At 45.4% G+C, this 12,127-nt stretch overlaps 1 protein-coding gene across 5 annotated transcripts in view; it reads left to right on the top strand.

The window, feature by feature from the left end:
* Positions 1-12,127, top strand: part of chd2 (chromodomain helicase DNA binding protein 2) — a 109,836-nt gene that overhangs the window by 22,469 nt on the left and 75,240 nt on the right. For 4 of the 5 annotated variants that reach the window (XM_070858484.1, XM_070858487.1, XM_070858486.1 and 1 more), the window contains exons 3-4: positions 7,973-8,195; positions 11,605-11,691. In XM_070858484.1, coding sequence (XP_070714585.1) covers positions 7,973-8,195; positions 11,605-11,691 — 310 coding nt within the window. The remainder of the gene's footprint in view (positions 1-7,972; positions 8,196-11,604; positions 11,692-12,127) is intronic. The other variant, XM_070858485.1, reaches the window with a different exon arrangement.

Genomic DNA, 12,127 nt, shown 5'->3' with positions numbered 1-12,127 from the left:
AGAGGGCATGATCTTAGAATAAGGGGCTGCATATTTAAAACCGAGATGAGGAGAAATTTCTTCTCTGAAGGTTGTAAATCTGTCGAATTCACTGCCTCAGAGAGCTGTGGAAGCTGGGACATTGAATAAATTTAAGACCCAAACAGACAGTTTCTTAAACAATAAGGAGATAAAGGGTTATGCGGAGCGGGCGGGACAGTGGAGGTGAGTCCACGATCAGTTCAGCCATGATCTTACTGAATGGCGGAGCAGGCTCGAGGGGCCGGGTGGCCTACTCCTGTTCCTATTTCTTATGCACTGTACTGGAGTGTCGACCTGAATTACGTGCTCGAGCCCTGAATGGTGGCTCAACCCTTAACATAGAAACATAGAAAATAGGTGCAGGAGTAGGCCATTCGGCCCTTCGAGCCTGCACCACCATTCAATAAGATCATGGCTGATCATTCCCTCAGTACCCCTTTCCTGCTTTCTCTCCATACCCCTTGATCCCTTTAGCCGTAAGGGCCATATCTAACTCCCTCTTGAATATATCCAATGAACTGGCATCAGCATCTCTGCGGTAGGGAATTGTACAGGTTAACAACTCTCTTGAGTGAAGAAGTTTCTCCTCATCTCAGTCCTAAATGGCCTACCCCTTATCCTAAGACTGTATCGCTTGGTTCTGGACTTCCACATCATCGGGACCATTCTTCCCGCATCTAACCTGTCCAGTCCCGTCAGAATCTTACAAGTTTCTATGAGATCCCCTCTCATCCTTCTAAACTCCAGTGTATAAAGGCCCAGTTGATCCAGTCTCTCCTCATATGTCAGTCCCGCCATCCTGGGAATCAGTCCTTTGCTGCACTCCCTCAATAGCAAGAACGTCCTTCCTGCGATTAGGAGACCAAAACTGAACACGCTATTCCAGGTGAGGCCTCACCAAGGCCTTGTGCAATTGCAGTAAGACCTCCCTGCTCCGATACTCAAATCCCCTAGCTATGAAGGCCAACATACCATTTGCCACCTTCACCGCCCACTGTACCTGCATGCCACCTTTCAATGACTGATGAACCATGACACCCAGGTCTCGTTGTACCTCCCCTTTTTCTAATCTGCCATAATTCAGATAATCTGCCTGCGTGTTTTTGCCCCCAAAGTGGATAATCTCACATTTATCCACATTATACTGCATCTGCCATGCATTTGCCCACTCGCCTAACCTGTCCAATCACCCTGAAGCCTTTTAGCGTCCTCCTCACAGCTCTCACCGCCACCCAGTTTAGTGTCATCTGCAAACTTGGAGATATTACACTCAATTCCTTCATCTAAATCTTTAATGTATATTGTAAAGAGCTGGGGTCTCAGCACTGAGCCCTGCAGCACCCCACTAGTCACTGCCTGCCATTCTGAAAAGGACCCGTTTATCCCGACTCTCTGTTTCCTGTCTACCAACCAGTTCTCTAGCCACGTCAGTACATTACCCCCAATACCATGTGCTTTGATTTTGCACACCAATCTCTTGTGTGGGACCTTGTCAAAGGGCTTTCGAGAGTCCAAATACACCACATCCACTGGTTCTCCCTTGTCCACTCTGCTAGTTACATCCTCAAAAAATTCCGGAAGATTTGTCAAGCATGATTTCCTCTTCATAAATCCATGCTGACTTGGACTGATCCTGTCGCATGCTTTCCAAATACGCTGCTATTTCATCCTTAATAACTGATTCCAACATTTTCCCCACCACTGATGTCAGGCTAACCGGTCTATATTTACCCGCTTTCTCTCTCCCTCCCTTTTTAAAATGTGGTGTTACATTAGCTACCCTCCAGTCCACAGGAACAGATCCTGCCCAGGTGCAGACCATCCGGTTTGTACTGGTCCCACCTCCCCCAGAACCAGTTCCAATGTCCCAGGAATTTGAATCCCTCCCTTGTGCACCACTCCTCAAGCCACGTATTCATCTGAGCTATCCTGCGATTCCTACTCTGACTAGCACGTGGCACTGGTAGTAGTCCTGAGATTACTACTTTTGAGGTCCTACTTTTTAAATTAGCTCCTAGCTCCCTAAATTCGTCTTGTAGGAACTCATCCTGTTTTTTACGTATATCGTTGGTATCTATATGCACCACAACAACTGGCTGTTTACCCTCCCCCTTGAAAATGTCCTGCACCCGCTCCGAGACATCCTTAACCTTCTGATCCAAAGATAAACCAGTAAAAGCAACAGCGTAACTCCAAAGTCAGGTTCTGGCTTGACTACAAAGAGCAGCTGTCCCCAAAGGACACACCCCTTTACCGTGACACTAGATTAGAGCTCCAGTAGGGTATCAAAGCCCATTTCAGAAATGCACAGGAAGTCAGTGGAATCCATCACTTTATCATTTTAAGTGTGGATATTCTGCTCACACTCAAAGCACATTAAATTTACTGCCCAGCAACAGAGTCCACTGTACGTTTGTGAGTGGGAATCACAGCCAGGCAATATATGACAAAGTACTTACAGCACAGAAATAGGCCATTCGGCCCAACATGTCCATGCCAGTGTTCATGCTCCACACAAGTCTGCTCCCATCTTCATCTCACCCTATCAATGTATCCTTTATTCCCTTCTCGCTCATGTGTTTATCTAACTTCCCCTTAAATGCATCTATACTATACACCTCAACTACTCCATGCAGTAGCGAGTTCCACATCAAACCACTCTCTGGGTAAAGAAGTTTCTCCTGAATTCCCTGTTGGTTTATTCGTCACTATCTTATAATTATGGTACCTCTTTCTGGCCTCACCTTTAAGTGGAAACATCTTCTCTATGTCTACCCTATTAAATTATTTCAGAATCTTAAAGACCTCTATCAGTTCATCCCTCAATCATCTTTTTTCTAGAGAAAATAGCCCTAGCCTGTTCAATCTTTCTTGACTGGTATAGCCCCTCAGTTCTGTATCATTCTAGTAAATCTTTCTTGTATATTTTTCAATGCCTCTAACCTTTTTATAATATGGAGACCAGAACTGTTCACAGTACTCCCAAGTGTGATCTAACCAAGGTTCAATACAAGTTTAACATAACTGCTCTGCTTTTCAATTCTGTCCCTGTAGAAATGAACCCTACTGCTTTGTTTGCTTTCTTCAGTTACTTTATTACCCTGCGTCACTACTTTTAGTGATTTAGTATCTGTACCCCCAGATCCCTCTGTTCCTCTGTCCCATTTAGACACTTATTGCCCAAGGAGTATGTGGCCTCCTTATTTTTCCGACCAAAATGTATTACCTCGCGCTTAACTATAATTGAAGTTAATTTGCCAATTAGCGCAGACAGCGGAAAGAGCATGCGGCAAACCAGCCCCATCCACCCCTTCCCTCGACGAATGTCAGTCCCACCTGTGACAGAGTCTGTGGCTCTCGTATTGGACTGTTCAGCCACCAGAGAACTCACTTTGGGAGTGGAAGCAAGTCTTCCTCGATTTCAAGGGACTGCCTCTGATGATGATGACATATCCATTCTGCAAGTTTCTTCATATTTTCCTGTATTTGTCGCTGTCCTCCTGTGTTATCTACACCTCCCAATTTGGGGTCATCCACAAATGTTGAAAGTATAACTGAAATATTGCCAGCTACAAATCCGTACAGTAGCTGAAGTACAGGCGCAATACAAGAACGCAGCATTGTTCAGGTCAGCACGGTCCTGACTTTGTGGACAGCATAGATGGACCCTCGGGGTGGGGCCATGTGCAAAGATTAAATCAAATGCTTCCATTGATTGGTAGGTACCTTGAGTAACTGAAGCTGACCGACTGATTTAGGATCTGTCCACCAATGAGGCGAGTGCTAAGAACAGCCCCTTTCCAAACCTCCAGGCCCATGAAATTCAAACCGCAGAAACCAGTGCTTGTGAAATGTAGGCAAAAAGCAATGGCTTACCTGTCTTGTCAGGCCTGCGTGTGGTCCGCAGACTGTATTTTGCAACGCCGTGGTTTAGATGACGACATCCTGCTAAGATTTATTAGAAATCTTGTATCTTGGAGGTTGCATGCTTCAATCTGCATATTCCTCCAAAACAAAAACTGGTGTAAACATGTTACCGATTTAAAAAATCAATTCTTCTAATGTGTATTCTGACGTGTACTTGCATTTTCACTTTAATCAAAATATATGAAAATAAGGACAGAATATATGCCTTCGGGGATTGATGAAGGTCTGAATGCTTGGTCCAATTCTCCCTCCATCTAACTGCTTCAGCTGAAGACTAAACTTGGCGCTGTGTGAAACACCGTGGGAGGTTGACTCGTTGCAATATACACAAGTGGCCATGGTGATATTTGGGGCTATTTGGAATGGTGAGGAAAGGAATGTTGGGTCCTTGGCATGAAACTTGCCCATGTTAGTTCTGCGTTGTTTGGAGCTGTCCTGCAGAGGTTCAGCAAACTTGATTTCTGCCCCCCCCCCCGCCCCACACACACACACACACAAGTGTCCAAATTGCAGCCTCTCTTGCACCACCACAACAATTGTGATTCCCAGGCCCACCATTATGACCTCTCTCCCCATGTCAGATTGCTAAATCGGAGTCAACTTTGTGGCATGCACTTGTGTTCTTTGAACTCTGCGGCGTCCCAAATATCAAGAGACGACCATCCACGGAAAACCTTCGGCTCTTCAGTGCTGAATTTTGAATCCTAGTGCCAAGTGGGAACTGCAACCAAACAGTCTCAGCAGCTTCTATCTTTCGCGCTTTTCCCTGGCAGTGTTTCCCCTGTTCCTGTCCCTTTCTCCAGCATTATGTCATTGATAAAAGCAATGTCCTTCCAAATAGAACTAAAATGGTCTCAAATCTATTGAGGCCTATTCATTTTTAAACCATGAGCTACTTGATTTCTCATTTCATGGCTGATGGACAAAAATAAGAACTCTCCCTGTAACTGTGCCGCTGTTTGTCCCAGTCTCTCTCTCTGTTTGCCTTCCATTTTTTCTGTCCTTTTTCCTACACATTTTTCCTGTGTCTGATTTTTCCCCACTCTTTTTCTAACTCTCTTCCTCACCTCTTTCCTAGTATGTTCTTTCTGCTGCTTCTCGCATACATTCCCCATGTTGCGTGTCTTATGTTCTCTCCCGCTCCCAGTTCCTGTGCAGACTCCGGGCTCCGATAGCTGCAGAACCGATCCAGTCTCTTTCTCAACGGGGTGGGAGTATCTCGGCACTGTGTGAACTTATCATTTCCTAGGAAAGCTAAGCTCTCAGCTGCAGCAAAAAAATGATATTTGAAACTTGAGCACAGTTTCCCCTTTCACACTGAAGATTTAATCCAGGTTAAGCTTGATGTCTGCATTCTGAATTAAAGTTGCAATGCAGATAGTGTCTGCAGGATAAGATCTGGTGGTGTCATGATTCCTGGGGGAGGGGACTTGCGTATCTTGGTGTAACCCTAGCCAAATATAGGAATTGCCACTGAAAAGCACTTACCTGTACACAAGACCATGATACGGTGGCGTTTGGGCACCTGCCCCATGCTAGAGATCAAATGACATCCACTATCTGTTGTCGCCTTCAGACTCGTTTAACCAGGCCACTTTTTTGTTGCTGTTGGGTTACGGCAGGATTCGATTTGGATATGACTTGGCTTAGTGGCCCTCCGTAGTCAAAAAAACAGCCAACCTTCACTGTTGAATGAAAGAAAAAAGAAAGACTTGGATTTATATAGCGCCTTTCATGACCACCGGACACCTCAAAGCACTTCACAGCCATTGAAGTACTTTTGGAGTGTTGTCAGTCTTGTAATGTGGGGAAATGTGGCAGCCAATTTGCGCAAAAGCAAGCTCCCACAAACAGCAATGTGATAATAACCAGGTAATCTCTTTTTGTTATGTTGATCGGGGGATAAATATTGGACACGACACCGGGGAGAACTCCCTTGCTCTTCTAAATAGTGCCACGGGATCTTTTATGTCCACCAGAGAGGGCAGGTGGGGCCTCAGTTTACCATCTCATCCGAAAAACGGCACCTCCGACAGTGCAGCGCTCCCTCAGCACTGCACCGGGAGTGTCAGCCTAGACTTTTGTGCTCAAGCCTCTGGAGTGGGACTCGAAACCACAACCTTCTGACTCGGAGGCGAGTGTGTTACCCACTAGCTGACACTATGTGGCTCAGTGGAGGAGGAAGGGCCACTTGAGCAAGATTCCAGGGGGCTGCAAGCACCTTTGGATCTGTACCACAGGTCAACAACTTTCCAAGAAGAAGAGCGGTGGGGGGAGGGGAAATCAGGATACCACTGACCTACGGGCATCAGGGAAAGTTCAATTGGCCCACGAAACCTGTGGCTTTTTGAGAAAAATCTTATTTTTTGCACCATATACTTCAACCTATTCTTTCTCCAGAAATTGTCCATTAAGCCCTTTAATAGTATAAAATGCCATTCTTGTAACTGACTCCATGGCTCATTATCTCACTCCTACCGTGTGTCGTCTGGTCCTTGAACCCTTCACCATGGAGAGCAGTCTGCCCAGCTCAATGTGATCAGTTCTTGAAAGCTGCATTTGCATCACCTAGAAAATGAGCCACGCACTCTTAACGGACCCTCTGCACAGATTGCAAGTTCACTAACCAGTTGCTGAGATTTTAATTTTTGGTTTTAACTCTCCTTACTAATGGATACTTGGAAAACAAGAACTGTGTCCTTCTGTAAATGAGTGAGTGAGGAGCAATGTTATGTCTAAAAAAAATTTGTGTGAGCATAGAAACATAGAAAATAGGGGTAGGCCATTCAGCCCTTCGAGCCTGCACCACCATTCAATATGATCATGGCTGATCATGCAACTTCAATACCCCATTCCTGCTTTCTCTCCATTCCCTTTGATCCCTTTAACCGTAAGGGCCACATCTAACTCCCTTTTGAATATATCTAACGAACTGGCCTCAACAACTTTCTGTGGTAGAGAATTCCACAGGTTCGGAATTCTTTGAGTGAAAAAGTTTCTCCTCATCTCGGTCCTAAATGACTTACCCCTTATCCTTAGACTGACCCCTGGTTCTGGACTTCCCCAACATCGGGAACATTCTTCCTGCATCTAACCTGTCCAATCCCGGCAGAATTTTATATGTTTCTATGAGATGCCCTCTCATTCTTCTAAATTCCAGTGAATATAAGCCTAGTCAATCCAGTCTTTCTTCATATGTCAGTCCTGTCATCCCGGAAATCAGTCTGGTGAACCTTTGCTGCACTCCCTCAATAGCAAGAATGTCCTTCCTCAGGTTAGGAGACCAAAACTGTACACAATATTCAAGGTGTGGCCTCACCAAGGCCTTGTACAACTTCAGTAAGGCCTCCCTGCTCCTATACTCAGCCTCTCGCTATGAAGGCCAACATGCCATTTGCCTCCTTCAACGCCTGCTGTACCCTGCATGCCAACTTTCAATGGCTGATGTACCATGGCACCCAGGTCTCGTTGCACCTCCCCTTTTCCTAATCTGTCACCATTCAGATAACATTCTGCCTCCCTGTTTTTGCCACCAGTGGATAACCTCACATTTATCTACGTTATACTGCATCTGCCATGCATTTGCTCACTCACCTAACCTGTCCAAGTCACCCTGCAGCCTCTTAGCTTCCTCCTCACAGCTCACACCGCCACCCAGCTGAGTGTCATCTGCAAACTTGGAGATATTACATTCAATTCCTTTGTCCAAATCATTAATGTATATTGTAAATAGCTGGGGTCCCAGCACTGAACCTTGCGGTACCCCACTAGTCACTGCCTGCCATTCTGAAAAGGACCCGTTTATTCCTACTCTTTGCTTCCTGTCTGCCAACCAGTTCTCTATCCACGTCAGTACATTACCCCCAATACAGTAGCTTTAAATTTTCTGTGCGGCCACCTTGCAGGGAACTGCTTGTGAGCAGCCTGCGCGGTATCTTCCCGGCCGCTGCGCACCCGCACAGCTTTGCTGCAACATTGGTGGAGTGACCCGGTTGTGCTCATGTTCTGTCTCTTCGCTCCTCAGCAACTCGGCTTCAGAAGAATCCAACCACTCCACCACGGCATCCGAGTCGGGCAGCCAGTCAGAGAGTGAGCAGGAAAGCGAGTCCAATAACAGCAGTTCGGAATCGTCGGAATCTCAGTCTGAATCGGAAAGCGAATCGGCGGGCTCGAAGTTACAGCAAGCTGCCACAGAGAGCAAGGACAAGCCATTGAGTAAGAAGGAGAGGATAGCTGATGTAAAAAAGGTACCGTTTAAAAATAAATGGGAGGTTGTTTCCTTTAATATAATTTAGGTATGCAAGCTCATGCCCTTTGGTAGAAGGCTAGAAGTGTCTTTCTGTGCATTATTTATGGATGTCCCAATAAAAAGTACGGTATAGCAATAGGATTGTAATTCGTCGCATTCAGGGGGAAGGTTACTTGAGGCTGGGGTTTGCTTTGCTGCTTGTGAAAATTGATTGAAAATCTCGGTACTTAACATTGCCATATCGTGGGACACTGAAGGAAATAGAAAGAATGATTTGAGAAACCAAATTGTGCTCTTACACATTGTGGAAATCTTTGGGAAGCCCATTCAAAAATGGGACTGTCCAATCGACAAGTTATAGGGAGCTTGGAAGTATGTTTTTTTTGGGGGGGGCGTGAAGAATCTCAATACCCCTTTTCTGCCTCTCCCACCCCTTTATGCTGTCTCCCTGTCGACCAGGAGTTGCATTCCCTGTCTACTGTAAGCTCACTGGGCACATTCTGCTCTCCCAATATCTATGATCTTTGTCCTGACCCCAGCTGAAAGTTCAATGTCATGACCGTGCCAGCTAGAACTGGCATGACTCTCGCTCAGTAAGTACGACCATCGCGTGCGTTTGATTGCTTTCAGTGCTGGAAGCACAAATAAATCCTGAAGGAAGGAAAGCAACGGTCTGATCAAAGAAATCTCTCAGGGTTGAGGTGCTGCAATTGGCTACAGCAATTGGACAAGAGAAAGGATTCTCATCGGACCCAGCTCCCGCATCTAGTTACACACTGGTCCCCGACTGGAAAGTACGCATGTATGGAATTTGGGAGAAACTCTCTGATGCCCCCCCACAGTTGGATAGCCAGCTGACATTCACATGGCTAGGCTCTCGCATGAAGAATAACCACTTGGGTGAGCTGCCATATAATTATGGTTCTCCCCCTACCCCCTCCCACCCCACCCCACCCCACCATGGAACCATATCTCGGAGAGTTGGCATCTTCGCAAGAGGGGAGGAGATGGGGGAAAAAGTCATGCTTAGTATATTAAGTAAGTGGGGCAGTACTGCTGTGCCCTATTGTAATGCGACCTTGTGATGCTGATTATAGCTGTAAATCAGCTATATGGATGAAATTTGAACTATGAATATGGATATTTGGAATTCTGACTTCAGAATTGACCAAAATAAAACTTAAGCTATTTAATGTTCCACATGTGTACTTTGTAAAGTGATTTTACTAGTGTAATTGCTAAATCAATAATGAATCTTGAGGGCCGCCTTCAAATAATACTTGTATTTCTCTGTCCCCTTATCGGATTGAAATGGTAATTGCTAAATCAATAATGAATCTTGAGGGCCGCCTTCAAATAATACTTGTATTTCTCTGTCCCCTTATCGGGTTGAAATGTTTTAAACCGCTTCACCCAATTAATTTTTGTAGTTCAGTGTAACATAGGCAAACACAACTATTCTGTACCAATAACACCCTACAAACAGCACTCAAGTAAATGGCTAATTAATGTTTCTGGCGGTTCTGTAAGTCTTCTCTGTGAAGGTAGTTTACCTGGGCAACCCAGTTTCTAGTGGGCATAAGTTGATGGTGGAAAATTGTCGCGTGGTGGGGGGGGAGGGGGCTTTCCAAAGCATGGTCCTGCCTCTAATTAATCTCAAAACCATGTTTATCACAAGAAATGACACCATCTTTGATTGTTGTCTTGGTGATTTTTTTCCACTGTTCCAGCTTTTCACTGGTGTGCATTTACTCCATGTTGCTCCTCACTCGCAGTAAAAGCATTCAAGGAAAGAAAGACTTGCATTTTTATATAGTGCCATTCACGACCTCCAGACGTCTCAGCTCTTTACAGCCAATGAAGTACTTTTGGAGTGTAGTCACTGTTGTAATGTGGGAAACGCAGCAGCCAAATTGCGCACAGCAAGCTCCCACAAACAGCAATGTGATAATGACCAGAGTAACAGTTTTTTCTGTTATGTTGATTGAGGGATAAATATTGGCCAGGGCACCAGGGATAGCTCCTCTGCTTTTTCGAAATAGAGCCACGGGATCTTTTACGTCCACCTGAGAGAGCAGACGGGGCCTCGGGTTTAATGCCTCATCCGAAAGACGGCACCTCCGACAATGAAGCGCTCCCTCAGCACTGCACTGGAGTGTCAGCCTAGATTTAGATGCTCAAATCCCTGGAGTGGGATTGGTGGGAACAGTATAGTTTGATTCCCTTCGTTCTCCAATGGAATGGCTTGTTCCGTCTTTCCTTCTTCCGATAATGCACAGGCATTTGAAACCCAAGTTTGGTGTCATCCAACTATGACTTTGACTTGCATTATCATCCACTCCTTCAATTTTGATGGTGTCCGGCACTATGAGCTTTGGCCCGTCACATCGGTTTCTTAATCATGGAATGAAAACCCCTGCTCTCTGGAAGTTGGTTTTAGAAATTACAGGCAACGTGTTTTGGGGGATGAAGACTGGGGGGTCGGTGGGGTGGGGGGGGGGGGTTAGAATTTGCATGACCTCATGGACTTCTTGTCACATGCGTTGCGAGGAGAAGCTTCAGCAACTATCCTACACTGCAAATTTAATACCACGAAGTTAGTCGGTCTCTCCGAGGGTTTGATCCGGACAGAAGAGGAGGGGTGTTATTCTCGAAGCTAGAAAAGGGATTGAACACCGTGGTGTGTGCCTGAAAGATCACCGAGCAAGATTGCGTGTTTTCAAAACAGGAAATAGTCCCAGGAATATTTTGAGGTGATCCGCGCGCGCTCTCGCCCTTTGTCCAGCAGCATGTTGCAGTGCCGTCACTAGGATTCCAGAGAAGTTCCGAGATTTTCGTTACGCTGCAGCCGTTTCCCCCCCCCCCCCCCCCCCCCCCCCCCCCCAAACTGAGGTCGTCAGTGAAACATAACGGCAGGGGCGATAGCTTTGTACTGCGACCAGTTGCTGATACAGTCACAGATCTTGGGTTGAGTCTGGGGAGGACATTTTGAGCTGTATCACAGCGTACTAGTGATGGTAGCAATTTTCTGAGAGTAGAACACAGTGTTAAAGTTTATTGGCTGCAGGGCATTTTTTCCTATACAGTCTGTAAGTATTTGACAAGTATATTGTTCTGTGGATTTTCTTAAAGTTATTTGGATCCCTGAAGCACATCTGTATGTACAACAGTTGTTGTCACACCTTTGTGTTCATAGTAGAACTGTTTTACTTGAAGATATAAATAGTTTTAAATAGGACTTTTTCAAAGCCATTTACAAAAATAAATCCTACTTTAAACAGTGTTTTTGTCTACAATAATATTCTAACTAAGACGTGTTTTTGATAATTTTTTTTTTTATTATAAATTCTAGCATAATTAAAGTGGTGGGAGGGTGCAGGCCTTATGATGGTCTGTTTATATTGCAGATGTGGGAAGAATATCCAGATGTTTATGGGGTTAGGAGGTCAAACCGCAGCAGACAGGAACCGGCTCGACTTAACGCTGGAGCTGAGGTGAGTAGTGGAGAAAATAAGTATTTAAAGCCAAGCACTCATCAGATTAAATTGATAGTCAAGCCTTTATCAACATCATCTCTGACCGCCTTCCATAAATGGTCGCACATAATCATTCCCAACATTTCTGTAAAGGCTCTGTACCTGCAGTAAGGTTTAAAATGGTCTGGTGGGGGTGGGGATGGTGCAGCAAATGAAGGCACTGTGCAGTCGGGCACGTGATCAGTGCAGAATGCTGACGTAAATGTTTTATACCAAGTCGGCCACTGCAGCAATTTATGTGCCCTTAAAAACCTGTACCCTGATCCTTTGTTTTGGACCCAGTCTTGCTCCGCCCAGTCATTGAATTTTTTTCTCCCTTTGCCTCCCCCAAACCTGTTTAGATGGCTTTCTTTCGCAGGAGGCAACTGTTTCACCGGCATCATGCGCTCTGCTT

Source organism: Pristiophorus japonicus, chromosome 17, assembly GCF_044704955.1.
Source record: "Pristiophorus japonicus isolate sPriJap1 chromosome 17, sPriJap1.hap1, whole genome shotgun sequence".
Taxonomy (NCBI): domain Eukaryota; kingdom Metazoa; phylum Chordata; class Chondrichthyes; family Pristiophoridae; genus Pristiophorus; species Pristiophorus japonicus.
The sequence above is the reverse complement of the archived record's forward strand: the minus strand, read 5'-3'. Positions and strand labels throughout refer to the sequence as shown.